Genomic DNA, 13,587 nt, shown 5'->3' with positions numbered 1-13,587 from the left:
TTTCTTTATGTTTAGGTTAATTTTTTTTTATACTTTTACGAGACAAGATAGGTAGTATAGATACCCTGGTTTGGCAATATTTCCCTCCTCTAAACAATTATTAACACCAATGTTTTCTTAATATTTCAATTTATAGACCTAGAGTTCATTCAATACAAAAAAATCACGTTATACTTCCAGGAAGTAAACAAACAAAACAGTCCCTAAAATAAAGTTTTCCCAGACTATTCTCAATAAATGTAAGTACTAAATAAGTTCTCAGAGTAAACAGAATACGAAATTAGAAACAAATGAAGTTTTTCTTTCATCAGGATAGTGTTATCAATGTGATGTGTCTCAATTTTTTCTCCTCAAACAAAAACGTTTTAGAAAACCAGAGAAATGAAAATACAGTAGAGACCACAAGTATTTTTCGTCGCATGATTGAAAATTCTTCGTGTAAAACGGTTTGAAGAACACCGTTTAAACGGCATATGCGCGAGAAAGCACACCATGTTGACCGTCTCCAGAAAAATAAAATCCAGGTTAAGCCCCTTTCTCTGAGAAGATGTTTTTTTTTCTTCAGAAAAAATGAAAACAAGCATGTATCCTTTACAAAATGTGTAATGTGATTTTATTCATTACACACGTTTAATAATAAAAATTGCCCTTTTTATATCTGTCTCCTTTTTCTGTGTATGGAAGTTATGAGTGATGTCCTTAGACTCTTCTGACCATCATCAACGTCCCTCTCACCTCGGTCCCATCATTCAATGGGGGGTCCCAAGGCTGTCTCCAGTTTTGTGAATCCCAGGGCCCGTTTAGGAAGGCATCGTGGCAGCTGTTGTACCACCACCCACCTATTCCAAATTCAACAGCGCATTGAAAACCATTATCCGCTCTGTCGTTGTCTCTATCCCGTGTACTAAAATACATTCCATTTATACCGTTGTCTGGGTCACCAGGAATTATCATTCTTTCACCTACAGAATTAAAGAAATTCATTCTCTTCATTTGTGAAATAATAAAACAAACAACGGTAGAACGTCATTTACATGAATTGATGTTCAGTAAGGGGCAAATTAATCTAATTGTTGTACATCATGTACATTTACCACTCCAATGCAAGACGGTAAATTTTTGCTTTAGTCAAAACCACTGTTATTTTTAATTATTAATTATATTTGAATGTCAATAATGATATAGTTTGAGAAGAAAAAGTAAAATCATTTCTTTAATCTGAAAACATTCACTGTACTACTTGCCGCAGTCGCCCATCACTGTCCTACATACGATCATGATATTCACATGAATAAAACATATGGCGCAGCGAATGACTGGTTCGCGACGATAAATATCCGCGAGCTGGAGTTGCTCGCAGATTTCGCGGAAATTTTTCGCATGCGTATAAAAATTGGTTTATAATACATGGATTTAGAAAAGTACAAATCAAATACAGGTTGGTACATTGATCTATTTATTTTATTTTTATTTTTTTATTATTATTATTATTATTATTATTATTATTATTATTATTATTATTATTATTATAAATCAATGTTAATTTAGAAGTATTTATGCTCGATAAATTAGTTTGGATTTTAAATCTAATTTTAAAAAAAAACTATATTTAAAAAAAAAACTTCAAAAATATTCTGAAAATAAAATAATCAAAGTAGGATATTTTCTAAGTATGTTTTATTCAAGTATATTTCTAGTTATCCATGTTCAATTAAAGAGGCTGGGGGGTTGTGGCCATTTTTAGACTATATTGATCTCCTTTAGAAGAAGAGCTCCATATGAAGATATAGAAAATGATCAAATTTTAAAACTAAAATTTTTGAAATTTTTCTTTGCCAAATAATAGTTGACAGCTTAAGATATCATATCTAAAAAAAATTAAGTTAAATCTGGTGGTTAGTTTGTGGTTAATTTGTTGACCCCCCCAGCCTCCTTAAGAAATAAAAAACAAGTTTAAAAACTTCACAGGATTTGATCACGTACCGACCCACTTCATTTCCCAGTGATGTTTTTAAACTTGTTATTTATTACTTATGTATACATTTGAGACGGAAAATCGGATATTGCACTAACTGTTCGTCGTAGATTTTGACAAATTACGTAAGGTGTAATTGGCTTGAAAGCGGTTACGCTTCAAATTCATCTGGCAAAGGATTCTGTTTTGAAGGGAATATTCTGTGAAAGGCTACTTGTGATCAATTATAGTGAGCATATTGGTTTCTGGGATTTTTTGTATTCATGAGAACCCATATTCGATGTTAAAAAAACGCAAGAAACACGTCCGATGTTTGGTAATTAAATGTTGGAGGAATTTCGGTCGGAAAGGGATGGACGAAGACACTTGTCCGGACCAGTTATCTTGAAATCAAGTAAAAAATTGGATCAGAAAAATAAGATCTACGATTTCAATAAGGCAAATTTATTATGATGTTGACACGGAGACACTGGCGATAGCTTACATTCATGATTGTTAAGACAACGATCTCGATGATGAAGGTGTGTCTACCGAAATGCAGTCACTATATTCAGTACTCGTTTTCATTGTAAATAAAATGATTATTTTTTTTATTTGCGTATTCTGTACATTTTTATACATGAAAAGCATGCTATATTGCTTAGTAGAGTAAGTCTTTTTATATAGAATGACTGCGCTGTGTGATTAGGTCACGTAATGACCTATGACCTTCGAAAAACTTCATACAGGTATGAAGATATTTGCTCTCTGTATGTTCATATAAGAGAGATATACCACAAATGTATAAATTCAGGGATGTGGCTTTTCTGCGTGGTTTAATGACGTACGCCATATATCACTTGTAATTTGCGATTTATGACTGCTCACGACGTGTATATAGAAATTTGCACCCGGCTTGCCAACCAATCAAATGAATTATTACAAGCTAGATTGGAAATATATATGCATGCTTTCCCCACTACTTATCTCAATTCTTATCTCACTGTCAATTGTTTGTGGTGTACACATGTCACCTATCACGTACCAAGTGTTCCTGTGGTTGTAGTGCACACATGTTACCTGTCACGTACCCAGTGTTCCTGTGGTTGTGGTGTACACATGTTACTTGTTACGCACCCAGGGTTTTCTTGTGGTTGTGGTGTACACATGTTCCCTTTCACGTACCCAGTGTTCCTGTGGTTGTGGTGTACACATGTTACTTGTTACGCACCCAGGGTTTTCTTGTGGTTGTGGTGTACACGTTACCTGTCGAGTACCCGGTGTACACATGTTACTTGTTACGCACCAAGTGTTTTCTTTTGTTTGTGGTGTACACATGTTATCTGTCACCTACAAAGTGTTCCTGCGGTTGTGGTGTACACATGTTACTTGTTACGCACCCAGTGTTTTCTTGTGTTTGTGGTGTACACATGTTACCTGTCACCTACAAAGTGTTCCTGTGGTTGTGCTTTACATATGTTACCTGTCACCTACCCAGTGTTCCTGTGGCCGGTCCACTCAGAAAAAGGCGATAATTCTCTGCTTCATCTGCTACAGAGAACCGATCATATAACTCGTACAGTGTTGTGCCATTTACTAGAGTTATGGAAACGTAGAGAGAAGAGTCATTTCCTTTTGTCAGTTGATGGATTTGGTCATTTCCTGTTTAAAGATATATTCACAAATCAATATTAAAGTAAATTACAATATATATATATATATATATATATATATATATATATATATATATATATATATATATATATATATATATATATATATATATATTGGATAAAATATACATTTTGTTTCTACCTATGCTTTTTAATATGTACTGGACTTTGAGAATATGGTTATGTCCGTTCTTTCTTTCTCTTATTTGTTCGAATAACGTATGCTTTAATTATCACATAACATAAAGTAAGGAAAACAGAATAATCTTGTATTGTATTCTTAATACTTTAAATCTGTTTTTCAACTTTCTCATTATTGTAAAATGTCAGAGGACGGTTCTATCACTGAAGATTTTGATAAATCTTTTTTTATGATGACCACACTTAATGGATTTGGAATTTTATTTCTTTTTCCTGTGTTTGATTAAAATGTAACCACTTTAATTTTCGTTATGTGTTTCAAGGTTCTGCATATTTTTTTTTTCTTTCAAACAGAATTTTTTCCAACTTGGGTTAATTAGTGTTAAAACTACAATAGCTATCCACTTATTTTTTGTATTATAACCTTCGCTAACTTTAATGTACACGCAAAGTTTGAGGATAATCTTTTGTTCATGATTTTTTAGAGAAATTCTTTATTACCAGTTTAAAGCAGATATTCAAAATGCCACAAAAGACTTTTTGCTCATTTTTAATATTTGGTAAGAAAAAAAAAGGAAATTGCCCAATATATGCAAGAAACACATATTCGACAGTCTGATTTCCAGTTTTTTTTTTTTATTTTTGTTTTGTCTTTTTTTGACATACTTATGGGTTTTTTTTCATGCAGCGAGAAAGTTTTTAAAAAACTGATTAATCGAAGAAAAAAAATAACGAAAAAAAAAAATCTTGGAACGGGCCATTAAACATGGACTCTCGAAAATTTCAGAGGTGGGATCAGGAGCCAAGGAGAAGTAATCATCCCCTATCGACCTCTCACATTCGCCGTGAGCCCATAATATTAATCAGATACATGGAGAACATTAGATGACTACAAATGTAATAAAGACGTTTTTATCGTATGGAGAAATTCTGATCAAGTTCACTCATGAAAGTGGCTAAACACTTTGTATATACAAAATTTTGATTTATTTAATTAAATGTACGTAAAGTTACCGGTTATAAATTTACCTTGACTTGAATTTATAAAAAATATCTCGTTTTGAAACTTTATTTCAACGCAGATTTTGCATGTACTTACAACTGAGTTATTCTTTATCCTTTAACAACAAATTACCATTGTGTTAAATATTTCCCTGTCTAAAAAAATACCTTTGCTACGAGAGGCAAAATTTAACTTGTCCCTAAAAATGCCATTTATCAAATATAAAAGAGGAGAAGTGATCAAATTTGAAGTTTCCTAACTTACCAATCCAGAAATCTTCCTCAGGGTCACCGAATCCATTCTTATATTCATCCCATATCCGATTAAAGTCCACGGATCCTGTAAGTCGTTTTTGGATTGCCTTTAACAATTTATAATAACATGTATTATTATTAATATCATAAACAACTAATCAATATTATTATTATAATTTTCATAATTAAACATGCTTGAATGATAATTGTGAAATGTATATTGTATCTCATTAATCTTTTTTTGGAGATTTCTATTAAGTCAATAAGTCGTGTTTTGAATGACAGTATGTAAAGCAAAGAAAACCTTTTTTAAACAGTGCGATAGTTGAAATTAGTTGAAAGAATAATGTCCAGGTACTGATAAAGGTAATATATATTCATACTAAATAGATAACGTCAATATATATGTGCATGAAATATAATGATAACAGTATTCAAGCTCAAAAGTCTACTCAAACAATACAAATCAGGAGTAGAGCAAACATGGACCTCTAAAACATTAGAAGTGAGAGCAGGTGCCATGGAGGAGTAAGCATCCCCTGCATATTAAGTGAAAATTTTATAAATAAAAGAGAATACCATCCATCCACCGCCCTGCGTCTCCATGTCACAGAACACCCTAACCGAATTTGAGGGATTCCCATCTGGGAAAATTTCGTACACACCAGAATTATATGGACCATTTTCTTGAATTTCCTTACAATCCATTGGCAAAACTAAACCAGAACAAAGAAATGAATGAAGAGATTGTGTAATGTAGCATAAAAAATATGTTTTAACTCACCGCAGATCGACATAAGTAGAAAATAACTTTGTAAAATAATCTGAATTATAACTGACGTTGAACGCTTAACTATAATGATATTCCTTGTTGCAAATCTATTTGAATTCCTCAATCTACCAACCTGTAAATATGTTTTTTTTTTTAAATTGATTATCAATCTCACTAAAAAAACTTAATTTTTTGTTAATCTTTTATGTTTGTGTTTAATTGTGGAGAAAATAAAATCAAATGGATGAATGGAATTGATGTTTCTTTCGGACATTGTAAAATTTAATGCTAATTACGATATTACTATTATAAATAACATTTGGCAAAGGTGTACCAGTTTGCTGTTTTATTGTCAAATAAGGAAAACAATGTTCAACTTTTTTTTTAAATTTAAGATTTAAGGAAAGAGTTTTGTCTGATTTCTGACTAAATGAAATATTCAGAGTATATTTGCTGATGTATCTTATATTTTTAGATGAAAGATTTCAAAGTTCATATTTTTCTTCCCTCTTTATAATTCAACTACTTTAAAATACAAATGGTAAACCGATTTTGAAATCTAGGAGGGACTGTATTTTTGGTGAGAAGGCGGCGCTGAACATATCTCCTTCTCTGCTTCTAAATTCTACCACAGGAAAATGCATTTAGTAATTTTTATTAAACAATTAGAGACTTAAAGAAATGTAACCATAGTTTTTATTAATAGACAAAAGTTTTTTTAAAGTTTGAAATAAGTACGATTTTCCATACAAACTACAATCTTGTTGGCTATTGAAAACTTCTAATCAAAATACTGATATGAGCAGAAATCAGTAAAATGTGTGTTTTCTCTCTTAGTAAACGGTCAAAACCTTTTGTTTCTGTATCGTTTTCTTCGTTTAGACGACTACTTTACCAATAAAGAAAATGAGAAAAATGTAAGTATACAGAGCTGAAAAAAGCATATTTCCCCTCGAACAAATGAGGAAATTGGGATTGCTTGCTCTCTCTCTCTCTCTCTCTCTCTCTCTCTCTCTCTCTCTCTCATGTTTTGAGAAGGAATTAGTCATCACATAATTGGCAACAATAATTTTCTTTATTCTTATCATTCTTAATGATGTTGTCATTTTTAATCTATGAAAGTTTCTTAAATTTTTAAATACAATAATATAAGAATGCTTAATTGTTATTAAAGAGATACAATATCATTGATTACATGTCAAACTATATATTTCTTTTACGATTTTGTCACGTTTCAACACTGTTTCTCCTAATGAATTAATAACTTAACCTGCACAGGTGATCAGAAAATAATCTAAATGGAACTTTGGGGATGTAGAGATACAATTTATTGATATATACTAAAAATAAGGAAAAATATTAAATCTAATAAACAAATAAAATAAGTAACAAAACAAACAAATAGCAAGACTTGATTTTCACAATGTTGATATGCATTCAGTTTTGAAGGAAATGATAATTCCTAGGAGTAGGGCAGCATTGTTTGTCTGTTTAACGTTCCTTTGAGTGTTCGAACATTTATTGAAACGCCACCACCTGCTTTGAGCAATGATGGAATTTTTTTTGTTCCAACACCTACTGCGACAGGGGCCTCGGTTTATATATTCCAATCGGAAGGAAATGTCTACACCTCCCATAATGGGATTCGTACTCGCGACGTAAAGATCAACTCTGGACTCCGCGAGTCTAGAACAACCGCTCTTACCTATGCCGCACGTGGGCGACTTCTGCAGTATTTCAAATAATAAACACTTTCCCTTCACAATTCTCCCCATATAATCTTCGATTCAGTTGCATTTGTAACCTCGTGTACTGGACTTATCTGCCTCACAATTTCCATTCTGACAAATCATGTCTGTCACATACATCAACTAAAGAAACAAGCATTCTGAGAGTATTGCATTAGCAATACTAGTCCCCTAGAGGCAATTGTAATCTGGTTCCCGTTAAAAATTGAAAATACCATAAATCCGTCAAAAAATTAGTGAAGCGGAACGAAATGCAAATTTTATCTATAACTCCTCAAGGTAAAGTCACATACCAAAAATCAGCTCAATGTCTGCAAGCGTTTAAAAAAAAAATTGCGGAAAACCCTGAAAAATTGAAAAGGTCGTAATTCCGTCAAAAGTCATTGAAGCGGAACGGAATGCAAACTTGATCTGTAACTCATCAAGATATACTCACATTCCAAAAATCAGCTCAATATCTGCAAGCGTTCAGGAAAAAGGTCTGAAAACCAAGTGGGACAGACTGACAGACAGACCGAGGGACAAACAGACGGACGGACAGACAAACAGACAGACAGACGGACAAATAGAATCAGAGAAAACCTATAGTCCCCTCACCGGTAGGGGACTAACAAATATTTAAATCTAAGAGATTCTCAGTTAATGTTGCAAAGCAACTCTCAAATACACAATGTATTGTTATTTATAAGTTTACCTTCACAATTCTCCCCGGCATAACCTTCGATACAGTTACACCTGTAACCACGTGTACTGTTCTGGTCTGCCTCACAAGTTCCATTCTGACAATCATGTTTGTCACAAACATTAACTAAAGAAACAAACTTTTAAATCAAAAAGATTCATTGTTATATCTAATTTCAACCTGATAAATATTTGGAAGCCCTCTAGTTTTAAATAAATGTCTTATCGAATTTCGTTAGACCTCATCATTCACGTACATTGAATATATGAAAGAATGAAGCGTAGAAGGTTTTTATGATTTTAGTTGAGGTTGGAAAACAACTTATGTTGGTATTTTCAGTAATTAGATGATAATGATTCTCTATTTTTATAGGTGCACAATAATTATACGAACAGAGAAAAATGACTTATAATATTTCAAAAACAAAAGATGCTTACATTGACATACTATCCCTGAAAACCCCTCAGGACAGGTACATATGAACTTAGGTCCACGTGGTGGTATGGATTTTCCTATCCGTGTATATGTCCCACCATTCTGACATGGGTTAGGATTTCTGTCAGCGACTGAAACAATATACTTGTAATCAAAATATGTCGTTAATATATATATATATATATATATATATATATATATATATATATATATATATATATATATATATATATATATATATATATATATACTTTGCCGAGTACTTTATTTTCAAAAGAATTTTGATATCCTTTAGGAAACCTTATTGTTTCCTTTTTGTTCTCTATTATTATTGTCTTTTATGTTTTTTTTTTTTTTTTTTTTTTTTTTTTTTATAAATGTCTCATCCGAAGGATCGATCTCCACGTCCAGATAGGGATTCAAACTCGCAATTCAAGAACAAACGCTCTAATCACTGTGCCACGTGGGCAACTTACTGATGAATAGAAACAGAAACAGTTTAGAATAAGACATTGAATTGGAATTTCATTTCTCAGGCGATTTTTTTTTAAACTGTTACGATATATATACGCGTATCTTATCACTTTCTTTTAATCTTTTTCAAAAGATTTGGAAGACTTACAATTGTTTGATCTCTTTGTCAGGGTTTCAGCTTGTAGACTTGCAACATACCCGACCAAAAAAACAAAAAGTATCTGAAAAGTAAGATCAACATTCAAATACCAAAATATCAACTGTCTTGGTTTATTTGAAAATATAACTGTAAAAAAGGAACGTTGTCTCTTTTCTAGCACAACATCTAGCGCACTTACTTATATACATGTATGTCTACGCAACTAATCCGTGTGAGTTTTGTATCAATAATATGCAGCATTCTGACTAAAAAATATTGTTCAATTGAGTTTGTGTTTTGTATCAAAATATTTCAGGAGAGATTTGCCCTTCTGGAGCTCGCCAGTAATTTTAAAGCTAAACACTACTCGTAAAGACATTGTCCGCCATATTTCTCTCTCATTGTCGGTATCCCGACAACCCCTATATAAAAGACCTCCTAACAGTAATTCGCTGCAGTGGTCTCACCGATGTGGTCGCACATCTTTCATTGCCATGCTACTCGATCACATTAAAATTATCAAAGCACTTTTTTCGAGCCAGGAGAAAAGTAACATAAAATAACCAAATTTATTACATTTTCAACAGTGAAATACTGTGATTTATTTATTGAATAAAAGTGATATTCTCTCACAGTGTGAAAGGATACCAAAATGATATTCTCTCACAGCGTGAAAGGATATCAATGTAAGTAAAAAATAATTTATGGCCTGTCATAACCGTTAGAGATAGTAACTAAACATCTTGATAGAGCTAAAACTGCAATTTTCTCCCCAAATATGTTGCTAAAATTTATGCTATGGAATGTTTTCAATCTCACAACTGCTAAGCTATGACGTCTCAACCGCTCAACTATGACGTCAAGCCTAGCTATGACACTGTGTTAAGGTCAAGATCTAGTAAATGATTTTAGACTGCCTTTTGATGCTAAATACATTATGACGTCATAATCAAATTAAACTTTCTTTTTCCTGTACTTTACAGCTGTAAAAGAATTATGTAGAAAACGAAGTACTTTTCTGGAATTCAATTTGAAATCATGTGAAAAGTAAACCTATTTGAAACCTATATTCAATTTAATATTATTTTAAAGAAGAGGCTAAGAACATACAAAATACCGTTTTCTGAGAGACTGTAGGTGTAACCGGAAGTAGAACTCTTTAATGAATAACTTCACAAAGTTACTAGCCAACTTGGCTTAAAGCAGTAAACTGCCTCCAGTTATGATTGTCAACCCAGGTAAGAGGATATCTGAACTATGATCAACGCTAAATGAAAACACAGTTGTAAGTTTTATAAATTTAATAAAGTGAGAATTAACCTTTGTAAATGATAACAAATAATAAATAATAATCAAAACTTAACAGAGAATAAAGTCTTTCAAAATTGCACAGAAATAAATAGTTTTATCAAAAATATAATTTAATTTGGCAAGTGAATAACAATAATCTCAATAAATAAATAAGAAGTTTGTGAAAAATTTAATAGGAAAAAATGGGAGGAATGTGGAAACCCTTTGAAAAAATGAAAGATGCTTAAATAAAAATATCTATGTCCCTACTGAGCCTCCATACTTATGAAAAAGGTCAAAAATCCTATTAAAAACTGCTTTAAATGTCAATGATGTGGAAAAATGTAAGGGAAATGAGCTACATCACCCAATATGAACTCTACTAATCAACACTCTAGAGTTGAACTTAAAATAATAATGCTAAATCTGGATTCTAAAAATATCTAACCCAGAAAATAAACAACACCATAAATAAATAAATAGTGAACAGTAGTTCTAGGAATTATACCTGTTATCTACCTATCCCTAGACCAGGCTGGACTTGGAAAGGGGAAAACTAAATTAACTCTATGAAACCTACATCCTAACTGTTTCCTAACAAAAACCTAGAACTTGTGAAAAACATGAAACTAAAGCTAGCTAAGACCTAGAGTACTGTTAAACCATGAGGTTTTCTTAGCACTCTAAGGTACTAATCAAATAGTGCTGATAAACCATGAGGTTTTCTTAGCACAGTAAAGAGGAACTAACAATGAGGTCGTGTTCCCCAACCCAAGTGAAGAAAACTACACGAACGCGGCTTTAAATACCCTAGCTATAGGCCCAAATATAAAAGCCAATAAATATCAAAGATCCTACAACTAAGTTAACCAATCAGAACACAGCTACCAAAAGTACTATGGAAAGACTCCCAACATGGATGACACTTCCTGTTTAAAAAGTAAAACATGTGGAATGTCAACACATGTCCTAACTTATAACAGACAAATAACAAGAAAACATTGATGTAACCATCAATTGTCGCCCGGGAAATTAATAAAGTAAACAATGGAAATGAGTCTTGATCATCAAACCGCTTCGATATGTGTGACAAAGGCATGCATCTAAATGATGGAGACGATAGTCGAGAATATTTTGAAAACTTATAGTCAGATGAAAATCGAACAAAAACGATACCCTTTTAAACTTTATCAATTCCTCAAGTAAATGTTGGCTGCATAAAATATAAATTGAAACCAGACACATGCATCACCTATTTTCAAAAATGTCTTTCACTTTAAGAATATAAAACACGAACTGTGTAAAGTACGTTTTTATGCGATAAGTAAAATTCGATGTTCTAAAAAAAGGGACCTGTCGTTTTTTCGATAGTAAATGATGAGCAACTTTATATATTAAATATGGAAAACATATATATTTTTACAGATTCACTTTATGGAAGTAAATATATTGTGTATCTCGTAATTTAAAAAGGGAAGGAACATTCTGATAAACAATCTTTTTAATGTTTAGAAAACCTTTGATTCTGAATAACTTCTCCCACCTCAATCCCCATATACCAACTCTTAAACTTATATGTATAGAGCAGCCCGAGCTGCAATAAATAAGTAACAACTGAATACATAAGGTAAATAGAATTATCAGACTGAAATACCAACAAATACTTGCAAAATATAGTTTACAAAACGAGGGCTATGAAATAGAAATCTAAACCACTACATAGGCAATCTGGAATCATTTAATTTGTCTGATATGGAAAAAACTCCCATATTCATGACTGATTTTCTTAATTTTTCATTGCAAATGAAAGTTTAAGATATGATTTTTCGTCTTGTTTACCTACAAATTATGCCCCGAAACACCTTTTTTGACCAAGCTATACTTACAAAGCTTCATTTAGGGAATTTATTTCTCAAATTTGAGAAATCTGTAGGCTCCTTTTATTTACTAGATCTTGACCTTAAGAAAAGACAGAGGCAAAGGGAAAATCAAAGAAAATGTAATAAACAGAAAATTCAATGTTTTGTAATAAATTCCATATTCATCTACAAAACATTGAATATCCTCTATTTATGCATAATTTACAAACAGGAAATGCATAAAAAACAAGGAATAAACGCACAAAATCAAAGACCACGAAACAAATACTACAAGTCGGCCACAGGTTTCAAGTGTGCAATCGGGAGTAACGAAATCGAAGGGTTTATATACCCGTGTGACGGAACTTATTTATGAGTAGTGTTAAGCTTTATTAGCTTCTCTGAACTGCGTCTACGGAAAATCATGAGTGAGAAAGATTGCTTTCCTTGTTGGAACAAATTGCATTAACAAATTTGTCGATTTCACTAAAAATTGCAATCTACAATCATTATACCGCCTTTTCATCTTTCTAAATTTATTAACATTACTTTCTTTGAAGAAAATTTTAATCTGCCTCAAATAATTATATACTTTGTTTAAAAAATATATACAGGTTTAGATTTTTTTCATTCTCGTTGAACCAGAGTCCTCAGACTCATAAAAATGTTTTTAATTGTGTACGTTAGAAATTTAGAACTTAATTTTAATAATTACATGTATGTAAAATATCTAAGTAATTTCACTTACCTTTCCTGTTTGCATTATGGCTGGTGTCTAAGAACAGACTGTGTAGGTTAGCGTCGTGTCTCTATTTAAAGACAATTGATTTGTATAAAGATATTGGCAAATATTATGATTGGCTATCTTTTTGTGACTGACAGCCTCCTTTCAAAATGAAAACGATTTTATCATTTTATTTCAAAGAAATACGTATGCTAGCTAGATTGACTCGAATTGTTTACAAACAAATGATTTAAGAAGTTTGGCAATTTGCCATTAAATGTTTTACAGAATATGGACGAGGTAAAGTCCATTTTAGCTGATTTATAATTCCTTGCAGATTAAAATGATTAGTTACTAGTAATAATTACCCATTTTGATTGGGGTATTAATCTCATTCGAAGGACCGCCCTATTGAACGTTTGTAAATAAGAAATTTAAA

The 13,587-nt window shown here is 32.0% G+C and overlaps 1 protein-coding gene across 1 annotated transcript; it reads right to left on the bottom strand.

Moving 5' to 3' along the window:
- Window positions 1-620: 620 nt before the first annotated feature.
- LOC133180830 (fibroleukin-like) lies at window positions 621-13,185 on the bottom strand. The gene is made up of 8 exons (XM_061315289.1): window positions 13,173-13,185; window positions 9,285-9,357; window positions 8,665-8,793; window positions 8,240-8,353; window positions 5,605-5,741; window positions 5,036-5,132; window positions 3,449-3,616; window positions 621-962 (listed from the first exon to the last, which is right to left on the bottom strand). Exons 5-8 carry the CDS (start codon window positions 5,731-5,733, stop codon window positions 700-702), a joined length of 657 nt encoding a protein of 218 aa, XP_061171273.1. The 5' UTR covers window positions 5,734-5,741; window positions 8,240-8,353; window positions 8,665-8,793; window positions 9,285-9,357; window positions 13,173-13,185; the 3' UTR covers window positions 621-699.
- Between the last annotated feature and the right edge of the window lie 402 nt (window positions 13,186-13,587).

The sequence above is a fragment of the Saccostrea echinata genome, unplaced genomic scaffold, assembly GCF_033153115.1.
Source record: "Saccostrea echinata isolate AGI-Se365-2 ecotype Australia unplaced genomic scaffold, CSIRO_AGI_Sech_v1 ptg000001l, whole genome shotgun sequence".
NCBI lineage: Eukaryota > Metazoa > Mollusca > Bivalvia > Ostreida > Ostreidae > Saccostrea > Saccostrea echinata.
The sequence above is the reverse complement of the archived record's forward strand: the minus strand, read 5'-3'. Positions and strand labels throughout refer to the sequence as shown.